General features: G+C 55.6%; 1 protein-coding gene across 1 annotated transcript in view; it reads right to left on the bottom strand.

The window, feature by feature from the left end:
* The window catches only part of LGR6 (leucine rich repeat containing G protein-coupled receptor 6), a 183,008-nt gene extending 177,134 nt beyond the window's left edge, over positions 1 to 5,874 (bottom strand). Inside the window, exon 1 of the mRNA XM_054395926.1 lies at positions 5,504 to 5,874. Coding sequence (XP_054251901.1) covers positions 5,504 to 5,874 — 371 coding nt within the window. The remainder of the gene's footprint in view (positions 1 to 5,503) is intronic.
* Between the last annotated feature and the right edge of the window lie 8,601 nt (positions 5,875 to 14,475).

Below are 14,475 nucleotides of genomic sequence, written 5' to 3'. Positions count from 1 at the left end.
GCAGGCTGCCCAGGGGGGTTGTGCTGTCTGGCCAGCTGACCTGGCTGGGTGACCTCCCATCTGTGGGTGCTGCTGAGCTGTGCTCTGCTGAGCACAGGCACCAGGTTTCTCTAGTGCCCTGTTCTCTGCCAGTGTGTCTCTGGAGGACACCTGCAGGCACCAGCACCATGAGGGAACAGGAGCAGCCTTGAAGATCTGAGAGCATCCTGCAGCCCCAGCACTGCCACCAGTGCCCCTTGGCAAGGGCTGGTAGCCAGATGCAGGGGGACAGAAGCAGGGCAGGATGCCACCTGGGGCACAGGGCTGTGCTGAGCACCTGCAGCCAGCCAGAACCCTGGTCCTGGTGCTCAGGCAGTGAGTGATGGGCATGGGGACAACTGGGGACTGAACACCCCCCAGCCAATGACCAAACACTGGAGCAGGCTGCCCAGGGGGTTGTGGAGTCTCCTTCTCTGGAGACTTTCCAAACCCACCTGGATGTGTTCCTGTGTGAGCTGCCATGGGTGCTCCTGCTTGGGCAGGGGGTTAGACTCAATGACCTTTCAAGGTCCCTGCCAACCCCTAACATTCTGTGAGTCTGTGATTCTGTGAGTCTGAGCTGGGCTGCTCTGCCAGGTCACACCCAGGGCTTGCAGTGGTGCCAGGGATTAAAGCTGAGCTAAGACTCTGAGTACCAAGCAGCTCTTCCCATTTTCTGGTTCCTCTCTGTCCCTCTGCACAGTCTCTCCTCTGCTGCACAGGAACCTTCCCCTTATAGAATCATTGAACTCTTTGGGTTGGAAAAGCCCTCTAGGATTGAGTCCAACATCAACCCAACACCACCATGGCCACTAAACCATGGCCCCAAGGGCCATGGCCACACTTCACTTGGACACCTTCAGGGATGGTGACTCCACCACCTTTGTAGCTCAAGACTTCTTTACTCTCAGCTTGCTGCTGTCCTCTTCAGAGAGCCCCATGAGCTCCAGCCCATCTCCATGGCCTGCTCTAAAAGCAGCCTTCCTATATATGGTGCTGGCCATGCCAGGCAGGGCTGTGGTATTTGACACACTGCTGTTAGGATTTACTGCCCCATCAGATGGAGGTTCCATCTGCTCTCTGAAGAGCTCAGCCCCCCTGACCCCAGACTCTGGGGTCTCTCAACACAGCTGGGTAGGAGAGAGTGTGCTGATGTTAGTGGCTCATTGCTGGGCTCTGAGGCCAAGCCATGGTTCACCACCTTGGGGCACAGGGGCTGAGAAGATGCCCAGCAGAGAAGGACCTGGGTGTGCTGGCTGACAGCCACCTGAATATGAGCCAGGGTGTGCCCAGGGGCCAAGAGGGCTGCCAGCATCCTGGCCTGGATCAGCAGTGACCAGCAGGAGGAGGGCAGTGATCATATCCCTGTGCTGGGCACTGCTGAGGCCACATCTCGAGCACTGGGCTCAGTTTTGGGTCCCTCACTCCAAGAAGGTCACTGAGGGGCTGGAACAGGGCCAGAGAAGGGCAACAGAGCTGGGGAAGGGTCTGGAGAACAGGGCTGGGGAGGAGCAGCTGAGGGAGCTGGGGGTGTTCAGCCTGGAGAAGAGGAGGCTGAGGGAGATCTTATTGCTCTCTACAGCTCCCTGAGAGGAGGTTAGAGCCAGGAGGGAGTTGGGCTCTGCTCCCTAGTCTCAGGTGATAGGAGAGGAAATGGCCTGAAATTGTGCCAGGGGAGGGTTAGGTTGGAGAGGAGGAAAAATTTCAGTGCTGCAAGAGTGGTCAGGGATTAGAAGAGACTGCCCAGGGAGGTGGTGGAATCCCCATGGCTGGAGGTGTTGAAGCAAGGTGTGACCATGGCACTTGGGACCATGGTTTGGTGGCCATGGTGGGGTTGGGTTGGTGCTGGACTGGATGAGCTCAGAGGGCTTTGCCAACTGAAACAGTTCTGTGATTCTGTGGTTCTATGACTCTATAAAATATGTTCATGCTCTAAGCTCTTTGCCAGCCCCTGCTTGATCATCCAGGCAGGATCATTGCTGCTGCTCCAGGAGCCTGCAGGAGCAATGCAGGCAGAAGGGGACCTGTCACCTAACATGGACAGTTCCCTGCTGAGCTGGCTCCCTGGCCTCTGTGCAGGGGTGCCAAGGAGACTGCAGTGTGCCTGGGTGAGTACTGCAGAATCAGCCCAGAGAAGAAGAGAGTCACTTCTCCCATCTTCCATCTTCCTGACCACAGCTGCAAGCTCACCAATGATGCCTCCACGGAACAGCTTGGGTTTGGAGGGGTGGGATGAGAGCTGAGGTCAAGAAGGTGCAGAAGCAAGCAAGGACAAGGTTCTTGGAGAGAGGCAGCTGTCAGGATGGGGCACGAATGGAGCTCATTAGTGGTGAGGCAGACTCTAATCAGAGGTTATTAGGAGGATCCTGCACCCGAGGGAGTCCTGCTGCTTACAGAGAGGAGCGCAGGAACCAGCAGCTTGGTTAGGAGTCAGGCATGGGGCAAAGGAGCTGGGAAGTGTGGGGAGCAGCTGCCCCTCAGCTCCCTGCTCCTCACTGCCAGCACAGGGCCTGCTTTGCAGCTCCCAGGACAGCCTGGGCACCTCCTTGAGTGTCTGGATGTGGGCTTGGAGCCTGAATGACACAAGAGCCCAGAGCTCTGAGAGCCTCCACTGCTGCACAGCTGATGCTGCTTTGTTTTGGCTGCACCCCTCGGCACGGAGCACCCGGCCCTGCATGGCTGCTGCAGGGAGCCCGAGAGGGCAGTGACACAAACGGGGACAAAAGCCAACCCCCAACCCTCTTCCAGTAACGCCCAGTCCCTGCCTCCCCACCCCGATCACACCTCACTGGTCGCTCCCGGGCGGGGTTTGAGGGATCGGCGGCAGCTGGCTGGGGAAACCCAAACGGCTCCGGACCCTGCAACAGCTCCCGGCCCCAGTGGCTGGAGCCCGGCGCCGGAGGTCCCCACACAGAGGTCCCCACTGCCCCGCACACGGCTGTCGATGTCTCTGCATTGCACATGGCTGTCACAGCCCCATACACAACTCGTGCTGTCCCTGCCCCTCACAGGACTGTCACAGTCCCTGTTCCGCACACGGACTGTCGCTGTCGCTGTCACTGTCTCTGCCCCTGACACGGCTGTCACTGTCGCTTTCGCTGCCACTGTCGCTGTCCCTCTCCCTGTCACCGCCCGCACACAGCTGTCATTGTCGTCACTGTCACTGTCACTGTCACTGTCAGTCACTGTCACTGACACAGCTGTTCCTGTCCCTGTCCACACACAGCTGTCCCTGTCCCTGTCCCGCACACAGCTGTTCCTGTCCCTCTCCCGCACACAGCTGTCCCTGTCCCGAACCCAGCTGTTCCTGTCCCTCTCCCGCACACAGCTGTCCCTGTCCCTGTACCGCACACAGCTATTCCTGTCCCTGTCTCGCACACAGCTGTCCCTCTCCCGCACCCAGCTGTTCCTGTCCCTCTCCCGCACACAGCTGTCCCTGTCCCTGTACCGCACACAGCTATTCCCGTCCCTGTCTCACACACAGCTGTCCCTGTCCCGCACCCAGCTGTTCCTGTCCCTCTCCCGCACACAGCTGTCCCTGTCCCTGTACCGCACACAGCTATTCCTGTCCCTGTCTCGCACACAGCTGTCCCTCTCCCGCACCCAGCTGTTCCTGTCCCTCTCCCGCACACAGCTGTCCCTGTCCCTGTACCGCACACAGCTATTCCCGTCCCTGTCTCACACACAGCTGTCCCTGTCCCGCACCCAGCTGTTCCTGTCCCTCTCCCGCACACGGCTGCCGCTGTCCCTGTCCCGCACGCAGCTGTCCCTGTCCCTGTCCCTGGCGCCACCGTGCGGGCGAGGCCAGCGGCGCGGACGCTCCGGGGCCGGCGGGTACGGACGCGCTGCCGAAGCTGCGGCATCTGCGGGGCTGCCCCACAGAGAGAGAGCTGTGCCAAGAGCAGCCCCTGCAGCCGGGTCAGGAGCATCTTCAGCAGCCCAGGGTTCTGTGTCCCTGCTCAGCCGCCACGGTCAGGCTAAGTGTGGCGATGGGAGCACCGAGATATCCCTCGGGTCCTGTAGTAGAGTTTTCTGCAGCTCCCAGGCAGCATCTTCTCTCGCAGTGGCATCAGCGCTGCAAAGCTCTGCAGCCTCTCACATTTACTGCCCGCGGGTTTTTAGCCACCTCCAGCAGAGGGGACAGCTTTGCGCAGGAAGTACCTCAGTGTAGCTCTGTGGCTCCCTCTCCCAAGGAAATGCAGCATGCACCACACATTTGTCTCACCTTCCACTGAAAATCCTCCTTTCCTGTCGTGATTCTTACTCAGCTGAGCCAGCACAGCTCAGTGCAACACTCTCAGGCAAGCAGGATGAGCAAAGGAGCTCTGATCCAGCTATGGCAGCTTCAGCCTGGTTTTGCAAAACCCTTCCTGGACAGATTAGGGTGCTCAGCTTTCACATCTCAGGTGCACCAGAGCAGCTGCACATCAGTTACACCAGAACATCAGCAACACAGTCTGTGTGCCATCCCGGGACACAAGCCTCCTCTCAGGACCATGGGCACAAAATCAACATCCCCAGCACTGCCTGGGGGCCACCTCTTGTCCTCAATGGCTGTGGTCCACACGACCTCTCTTGGCAATGCTGCATCCGTAAGCTGGGAGAGCCAAGGTCCCTACCAGGCTGCCTGCAGCACAGGTGAAGGTGGTGGCTGCAGCACTTTCTGCACCTTCCCCAGTGCACACCAGGGCCAACTCCCCTCGCTGGGAGATGTGTCATCTCTGGTCAAACCCTGGGATCCTTCTGTGGAGTCCCTTGCTCACACTGGGAACATCCTCAGCCATCACTAATCAAAGGGCACCACTGAGACCATCTCTGGGTCTAGAAACAAACCCACAAATCGCTGTGGTAGTTTAACCCTTTGGGGTATTAATACCAGAAAGGATGGGAAATATTCAGGTAATTAAGAGTTTTAAAATACAGTAAAATATAATGATAATGACAATAATAATAATAACGATGATGATAACAATTAAAAAATACATAACCAAGGTACCAAAGCCCCTCTTACAAGTCTTCAACACTGAGTTTAAAAAGACATCTTGGCCACTGCTGGTGACCAGCTCTACCAATCCCCCCTCCCCAAAGCCACAAGTTCTCCCAGGCATTGCAATGTTTGACAGAAGGATCGCAGAGCAGTTTGCACTAATTGCCCACTGTAAATACTCCATTATGTTCTCAGACAGCCAGGATCTCCCCAACAAATCGGCTGCCTTGCTCCTCTGCAATCAAGAAGCAAAGCATGCAGAACATCGCAATCTAAACAGGGCTCGCAGAGGGGCGCAGGGAGGAGGGGGAGCTGGCTCAGCCTGGCAGGTCCTGGAGCAAGAGCTGCCTTTGTTGGTGGTGGTTTGTTTTGCTTCTAATTTCCAGAGGGAAATTAATGTCAGGAAAATGTGGCACAAGCTTTCCAAGCTGGGGGAAACGCTGAAGGGGTCCGAAGAGAGCGTTGCAAAGGAAACAGCAAGGGGCTGGCTGTACTTACAGGTAAGCCGTGAGAGGGCTCAAGTTGGCAGGGACCTCTGAGAGCCCCAGCTCCGAGCAATCCACCGAGAGCATGATGCCATCCTCTTCACAGTGGCACTGGGGTGGGCACGAAGGTGCAGCACCTTGCTCTGCGGGCACCGCCTGAAAGCGGGCAGAGGAGGCCAGAATAAAGCCCCAGAAGAAGAGTTTGTCCATCCTCGCCTTGGCTGCAGCCCCTGGCACCGCCTGCTGTGCCGCCGGCTCGCTCCCGGCCCGGGGCTCGGCAGGATGCGGCGCAGCGATGCCGGTGCCGCCGCCGCGCATGCAGCGGGCAGGGTACCTCCCGCAGGTCCGAACGTGGCAAGGATGCAGCCAGGGAAGGGAGCTCATTGTTGAATGATCTTGGTTATTGGGTTTCAAGGGCTGGGCAGGGGCGTGAGACACTCCAATGGGAGGAGTTAAACTTTCTACTCTTTCCCTCTCTCTCTCTCTCTCTCTTCGAGCTGGCAGGAATTTAATTCAAAGGGAAGAAAAGGGAAAAAGAAAAAAAAAAAGAAGAAAGAAACCTCAACAAATAAAGACCTGTTCATAGCTGCGGGACCTGTGCTTGTTTTGTAACCCTGTGAGTGTGAGAGAGCAGGTCAGGGGAAGGCAGGGCTGGCTGCAGCAGGGCAGAGCAGTGCAAGCACGAGCACCCAACCAGCACTTCAAGGGCTCCAGATGCCGGGACGCTGAAAGGTAGCTCCAAATAAAGGACTCTGTGTCTGTGCTGCCTGCTAAACCCAGCTGCAGCTGGACAGTCAATGTGCAGCTGGGGAGAAGGCAGTGAGGAACTCCAGCAACCTGTTCCCTGCGTGCCTAGCGCAGCAGCTCTGTCCTCTGTGCCAGCCCTCATGAGCAGCCCCACTGCTACCCCCATGCATGGGGCAGGGGCTGGGTGGAGATGCAGGAGGATGGAGCAGGAGTGCCATGGTGCTGAAGTCAGTGGAAGACCCCTCCAGAGAGCTCTCCAGGACCATGGGGTATGGTGCTCCTGCAGCTGCCCTTCTTGCCAGAGTTCAGCCCAGAGCAGGCTCAGGGCTGTGTGAGCTGTGTCGCCAGGAGCCACAGGGCACTGGCACCAGCAGCAAGCTGCTGGTTTGCTCCAAGAGCTCTTTCTGATCTTGGGTCAAGTTCTAACCTCTTGGATCAGAGGTCAAAGTAGAGGAATAGTTGGAACTTGAAGCCATCCCACATGCAGCTCCATTGTGCAGGTTGCACCCAGCTCAGCCCAGGGTCCTGGAGCATCCTGAGACGTGGGATGTGCATCAGAGCAGATTTCTTGCTGCTCTGGTCTCAAGGAGCTACTGAGCCCTGGGGTAGCAAAAGGTAGCTGCCTAGAGAAAGGCACTGCGTGTGCAGTGGGGTCAGGCTGCCAGCTCTGTGTGACCTCTCTGCTCCTGCACTGGCTGTTGAGGGTCACTGTGATGCCCCTGGCTGGGCTGATTGCTGTTCCACAGCAGTGGGCTTCAGTGATAGAGACTGATTGTGACCCACAGCTTGAACCACACTGTTGGCCCTCTCTACAGGGCCATGTGTCCTGTGTGTTACAGGGGTGGCAGCTGAGCACAAGTCTCTCACACTGAAGAAAGCTTTAGGTGGATCTGGACCCCATTAGAGCCAGGGTGCTCCTCCCTCTGTCACTCCTTAAGCCACAGCTGCAGAAAGTGAATGGGACAGAGGAAAAAGGCCCCAAGTCTGGATGGCTGCAAAGCACCCCCAGAAAGTCACCCCTCTTGCTATGGCCATGCCATGGGAAGTGTCACACAGCTGAAGCACAGACAGGGAGATGGTTTTCATCACCCCACTTCCTCTGGGGGTGCTTTTCCTTCTGATAAAAGAGTTTCCTAATTTGTACTCCAGTTAGGGAGAACTCTCTGGGGTCAGGAAGGTGACCTGTGGAGTGGGAGACACAACTGACCTGGGATTGGGATGCCCTGAGGCCTTTTGAGTCAGAGAAACTCTTCCACAAACCCCTGCTGAAGATGGAGCGCAGGGTTTGGGGCTGATGCACAGGCTCTGAGGGCTCCTGTCCTGGGTGATGGAGGCTCTGAAACTGTTCCATTTGCAAAGTCCATTCAGGTCCTGCAGGTTCAGAACTGAAACCACAGCACTGCTTAAATCAGTGGAAACTGTCACGAAGAGCAGAGCAGCAGGGACTTTGCTCTGTGGGCAGAAATTGATCCAACTGGAATGCAGCTCCTCCATCAGGAACAGTGCTGGAGATGTCATTAATGAAATGTTTGTGATGTGTTTTGACAGCTCCAAAAGAAAACCACTTCTTGGTGGGGAGATGGGAAGTCCTCCTTGGAGAGAGCTTCTCCTCAGGTTCCTTTACACTCCAGCTCTGCTGTGAGGCTTCAGCATGGCCTGAAATGTCCAATTTGCTCCAACAGCAGCCAGTTTGGTGCCAGTCTGATGAAACCAACAGGCCTGTCTGCTCCTGCTTTTATCTGCAACCTCCCTGTCCCTCTCTCTCCAGCCTGAGCAGCCAGACAGCAACTGGATTGCAAGCTCCTGACAATTTCTCACTCAGTGACCTCTCCTTGAGGGCCCAAGGACCTGGCTGAGCAGGCTGCTGGCAGAGCTCCTGAAACACTCACCCTGAAAGCTGCCACCCTGCTGAAACACAGCCTCAGGAAGTCACCAGCTACAGTGATACTTTGCACAGTGGCTATGGAGACAGCCTGAGAGAGTTGGGGTTGTGCAGTCTGGAGAGGAGAAGGCTCTGAAGAGACCTCCTTGTGGCCTTCCAGGATCTGAAGGGAGCTACAAGAAAGCTGGGGAGGGACTTTTGAGGGTGTCAGGGAGTAATAGGACTGGAAAGCGGGGGGGGGGGGTGGGGGGGGGGGGGGGGGGGGGTGTGGAGCAAAACTAGAAGTGGGGAGATTCAGACTGGATGTTAGGAAGAAGTTCTTCCCCATGAGGGTGGTGAGAGACTGGAAGAGGTTGTCCAGGGAGGTGGTGGAAGCCTCATCCCTGGAGGTTTTTGCAGCCAGGCTGGAGGTGGCTGTGAGCAACCTGCTGTGGTGTGAGGTGTCCCTGCCCATGGCAGGGGGGTTGGAACTGGATGAGCCTTGAGGTCCCTTCCAACCCTGACAATTCTGTGATTCTATGAACTCAGCCTGAAACTGGAGGGCTTTGCTTGGTGTCTCTGACTTTTCTCTTTGGTTTTTATTCCAGCTCAGCTGTGGAGTTTCATTTCCATGCCTCATCTCTTTGAGACCTGCTAATAGATGTCAGCATGCAAAGTGCTCCCTCGGTCCAGCTATTGCTCCTGGCAAAAACAAGAGTCTGGACATCAGCTCCTTCAGACCCGAGAGTTTTGATGTTTCCATGGCAATGCTGGAATTTCTGAGTCCCTCTAGGGTGGAAGTGTCACTTTGCAGCCAGCTCTCACTGAACCTGCAGCCTCCTGCGAGCAGCGAGGGCAGCACTGTGCCCGTGGTGAGGCACCGGCGGCGCCAGCTCCAGCCCCGCGCTGGGGAGCTTCTGTTTTCCTATCCTCTAGCGCCAGGCTGTGGTCTGGAGAGATGAGGAGAGCGCTGCGGTGAGGGGGATGAGAGAGTTGCTGTGAGGAGGATGAGGAGAGAGTTGCAGTGAGGAGGATGAGGAGAGAGTTGCTGTGAGCTGAGCTCAGCCCAGCTGCTGGTGTGCTGTGGCTGCACCAGGTAGGCTCACAAGATGCTCTGTGCACCCCCAGCTCACACAGATCTGCTTCTAAAGGATGGAGTTGAGGCTCTGGGATCATAGAATCATTCGGTTGGCAAAGCCCTCTGAGCTCTTCCAGTCCAACACCAACCCCACCATGGCCACCAAACCATGGCCCCAAGTGCCATGGCCACACCTTGCTTGGACACCTCCAGCCATGGGGACTCCACCACCTCCCTGGGCAGCCTCTTCCAATCCCTGACCACTCCTGCAGCACTGAAATTTTTCCTCCTCTCCAACCTAACCCTTCCCTGGCACAATTTCAGGCCATTTCCTCTCCTTCTATCACCTGAGACTAGGGAGCAGAGCCCAACCCCCACCTGCCTCATGAGAAGCTCTCTTAATCTTCTTTTCTCCAGACTAAACAAACCCCAGCTCCCTCAGCTGCTCCTCCCCAGCTCCCTCAGCTGCTCCTCCCCAGCCCTGCTCTCCAGACCCTTCCCCACCTTTATTGCCCTTCTCTGGACCTCCTCCAGCCCTCAATGTCCTTCTTGGAGTCAGGGGCCCTAAACTGAACTCCGTACTCCAGCTGTGGCCTCCCCAGTGCCCAGCACAGGGGCACAATCCCTGCCCTGCTCCCGCTGCCCACACCATTGCTGATCCAGGCCAGGCTGCTGTTGGCCTTCTTGCCCACCTGGGCACATCTTGGTTCATGTTCAGGTGGCCATCACCCAGCACCCCTAGGTCCTTTTCTGCTGGGCAGTTTGCAGCCACTCTGCCCCAAGCCTGGAGCCTCCACAGGGTGGTTGTGACCCAAGAGCAGCACCCAGCCCTTGGCCTTCATACAAAGTGGCCTCAGCCCTGCCAGCCAGCCTGGACACCTCTCTCTGCAGAGCCTTCCTGCCTTCCAGCAGCTCAACACCCACAGCCTGTCCCTCAAGCACCTGACAGAAAGAGGTCAGGTTGGTTCATGAACCTGTGCTGGCTGGGCCTGATCCTGCATTACCATGTGTGTGCCATGTGGACACACTCAAGATGAACTGCTCAAAATATTTCCTGGTACTGGGGTCAGGCTGACAGGTCTGGAGCTGCCCAACCCTCCTTCCAAGAGTAGATGGCTGTCACACAGACAAGCCTTCAGTCAAGACCTCCAGGGACCTCCCCTGTTAACCTGGACTGCTGAGAGATGATGGAGAGTGGCCTGGCAAGCTCCCCCACCAGACCCCTCCACACTCCTGGGTGGATCCCATCTGGACCCAGAGATTTTGAAGTGTCCACGTGGCCTAGCAGGTCCTCAGCTGCCTCCTCCTGGATGGTGGAGCTTCTGCTCTCCATCCCTGTCTTGCACTTTACAGAGCTGAATATCCTGAGCACAACTGAGCTGAGTGTGCTGAGCACAACTGAGCTGAGTGTGCTGAGCATAAGTGACCTGAGTGTGCTGAGCATAACTGAGCTTAGTGTGCTGAGCACAACTGAGCTGAGTGTGCTGAGCATAACTGAGCTTAGTGTGCTGAGCATAACTGAGCTTAGTGTGCTGAGCACAACTGAGCTGAGTGTGCTGAGCATAACTGAGCTGAGTGTGCTGAGCATAACTGAGCTTAGTGTGCTGAGCATAACTGAGCTGAGTGTGCTGAGCACAACTGAGCTGAGTGTGCTGAGCACAACTGAGCTGAGTGTGCTGAGCATAACTGAGCTTAGTGTGCTGAGCATAACTGAGCTGAGTGTGCTGAGCACAACTGAGCTGAGTGTGCTGAGCATAACTGAGCTGAGTGTGCTGAGCATAACTGAGCTGAGTGTGCTGAGCATAACTGAGCTTAGTGTGCTGAGCATAACTGAGCTGAGTGTGCTGAGCACAACTGAGCTTAGTGTGCTGAGCACAACTGAGCTGAGTGTGCTGAGCATAACTGAGCTTAGTGTGCTGAGCATAACTGAGCTGAGTGTGCTGAGCACAACTGAGCTGAGTGTGCTGAGCACAACTGAGCTGAGTGTGCTGAGCATAACTGAGCTTAGTGTGCTGAGCACAACTGAGCTGAGTGTGCTGAGCACAACTGAGCTTAGTGTGCTGAGCACAACTGAGCTGAGTGTGCTGATCACAACTGAGCTGAGTGTGCTGAGCATAACTGAGCTGAGTGTGCTGAGCACAACTGAGCTGAGTGTGCTGAGCATAACTGAGCTGAGTGTGCTGAGCATAACTGAGCTGAGTGTGCTGAGCATAACTGAGCTTAGTGTGCTGAGCATAACTGAGCTGAGTGTGCTGAGCACAACTGAGCTGAGTGTGCTGAGCATAACTGAGCTGAGTGTGCTGAGCAAAACTGAGCTGAGTGTGCTGAGCACAACTGAGCTGAGTGTGCTGAGCACAACTGGGATGAGTGTGCTGAGCACAACTGAGCTGAGTGTGCTGAGCACAACTGAGCATAGTGTGCTGAGCATAAATGAGCTGAGTGTGCTGAGCACAAATGAGCTGAGTGTGCTGAGCATAACTGAGCTGAGCGTGCTGAGCACAACTGAGCTGAGTGTGCTGAGCATAACTGAGCTGAGTGTGCTGAGCAAAACTGAGCTGAGTGTGCTGAGCACAACTGAGCTGAGTGTGCTGAGCACAACTGAGCTGAGTGTGCTGAGCACAACTGAGCTGAGTGTGCTGAGCAAAACTGAGCTGAGTGTGCTGAGCACAACTGAGCTGAGTGTGCTGAGCACAACTGAGCTGAGTGTGCTGAGCACAACTGAGCTGAGTGTGCTGAGCATAACTGAGCTGAGTGTGCTGAGCATAACTGAGCTGAGTGTGCTGAGCACAACTGAGCTGAGTGTGCTGAGCACAACTGAGCTTAGTGTGCTGAGCACAACTGAGCTGAGTGTGCTGAGCACAACTGAGCTGAGTGTGCTGAGCATAACTGAGCTGAGTGTGCTGAGCAAAACTGAGCTGAGTGTGCTGAGCACAACTGAGCTGAGTGTGCTGAGCACAACTGGGATGAGTATGCTGAGCACAACTGAGCTGAGTGTGCTGAGCAAAACTGAGCTGAGTGTGCTGAGCATAACTGAGCTGAGTGTGCTGAGCACAACTGAGCTGAGTGTGCTGAGCACAACTGAGCTGAGTGTGCTGAGCACAACTGAGCTGAGTGTGCTGAGCACAACTGAGCTGAGTGTGCTGAGCACAACTGGGATGAGTGTGCTGAGCAAAACTGAGCTGACCCTGCAGAGCACAACTGAGTTGAGTGTGCTGAGCACAACTGAGCTGAGTGTGCTGAGCATAACTGAGCTGAGTGTGCTGAGCATAACTGAGCTGAGTGTGCTGAGCACAACTGAGCTGAGTGTGCTGAGCATAACTGAGCTGAGTGTGCTGAGCACAACTGAGCTGAGTGTGCTGAGCACAACTGAGCTGAGTGTGCTGAGCATAACTGAGCTGAGTGTGCTGAGCATAACTGAGCTGAGTGTGCTGAGCACAACTGAGCTGAGTGTGCTGAGCATAACTGAGCTGAGTGTGCTGAGCACAACTGAGCTGAGTGTGCTGAGCATAACTGAGCTGAGTGTGCTGAGCACAACTGAGCTGAGCGTGCTGAGCACAACTGAGCTGAGCGTGCTGAGCACAACTGAGCTGAGTGTGCTGAGCACAACTGGGATGAGTGTGCTGAGCACAACTGAGCTGAGTGTGCTGAGCATAACTGAGCTGAGTGTGCTGAGCATAACTGAGCTGAGTGTGCTGAGCACAACTGAGCTGAGTGTGCTGAGCACAACTGAGCTGAGCGTGCTGAGCACAACTGAGCTGAGTGTGCTGAGCACAACTGAGCTGAGTGTGCTGAGCACAACTGAGCTGAGTGTGCTGAGCACAACTGGGATGAGTGTGCTGAGCACAACTGAGCTGAGTGTGCTGAGCAAAACTGAGCTGAGTGTGCTGAGCACAACTGAGCTGAGTGTGCTGAGCACAACTGGGATGAGTGTGCTGAGCACAACTGAGCTGAGTGTGCTGAGCACAACTGAGCTGAGTGTGCTGAGCATAACTGAGCTGAGTGTGCTGAGCACAACTGACCTGAGTGTGCTGAGCACAACTGGGATGAGTGTGCTGAGCACAACTGAGCTGAGTGTGCTGAGCACAACTGAGCTGAGTGTGCTGAGCACAACTGGGATGAGTGTGCTGAGCACAACTGAGCTGAGTGTGCTGAGCAAAACTGAGCTGAGTGTGCTGAGCATAACTGAGCTGAGTGTGCTGAGCACAACTGAGCTGAGTGTGCTGAACATAACTGAGCTGAGTGTGCTGAGCAAAACTGAGCTGAGTGTGCTGAGCCTAACTGAGCTGAGTGTGCTGAGCATAACTGAGCTGAGTGTGCTGAGCACAACTGGGATGAGTGTGCTGAGCACAACTGAGCTGAGTGTGCTGAGCATAACTGAGCTGAGTGTGCTGAGCACAACTGAGCTGAGTGTGCTGAGCAAAACTGAGCTGAGTGTGCTGAGCATAACTGAGCTGAGTGTGCTGAGCAAAACTGAGTGTGTTGAGCACAACTAAGCTGAGTGTGCTGAGCAAAACTGAGTGTGCTGAGCACAACTGAGCTGAGTGTGCTGAGTACAACTGAGCTGAGTGTGCTGAGCATAACTGAGCTGAGTGTGCTGAGCACAACTGAGCTGAGTGTGCTGAGCATAACTGAGCTGAGTGTGCTGAGCATAACTGAGCTGAGTGTGCTGAGCACAACTGAGCTGAGTGTGCTGAGCACAACTGAGCTGAGTGTGCTGAGCATAACTGAGCTGAGTGTGCTGAGCATAACTGAGCTGAGTGTGCTGAGCACAACTGAGCTGAGTGTGCTGAGCATAACTGAGCTGAGTGTGCTGAGCATAACTGAGCTGAGTGTGCTGAGCAGAACTGAGCTGAGTGTGCTGAGCATAACTGAGCTGAGTGTGCTGAGCATAACTGAGCTTAGTGTGCTGAGCATAACTGAGCTGAGTGTGCTGAGCATAACTGAGCTGAGTGTGCTGAGCACAACTGAGCTGAGTGTGCTGAGTACAACTGAGCTGAGTGTGCTGAGCACAACTGGGATGAGTGTGCTGAGCACAACTGAGCTGAGTGTGCTGAGCATAACTGAGCTGAGTGTGCTGAGCATAACTGAGCTGAGTGTGCTGAGCAAAACTGAGTGTGCTGAGCACAACTGAGCTGAGTGTGCTGAGCATAACTGAGCTGAGTGTGCTGAGCACAACTGAGCTGAGTGTGCTGAGCATAACTGAGCTGAGTGTGCTGAGCACAACTGAGCTGAGTGTGCTGAGCACAACTGAGTGTGCTGAGCACAACTGAGCTGAGTGTGCTGAGTACAACTGAGCTGA

Source organism: Indicator indicator, chromosome 35, assembly GCF_027791375.1.
Source record: "Indicator indicator isolate 239-I01 chromosome 35, UM_Iind_1.1, whole genome shotgun sequence".
NCBI lineage: Eukaryota > Metazoa > Chordata > Aves > Piciformes > Indicatoridae > Indicator > Indicator indicator.
The sequence above is the reverse complement of the archived record's forward strand: the minus strand, read 5'-3'. Positions and strand labels throughout refer to the sequence as shown.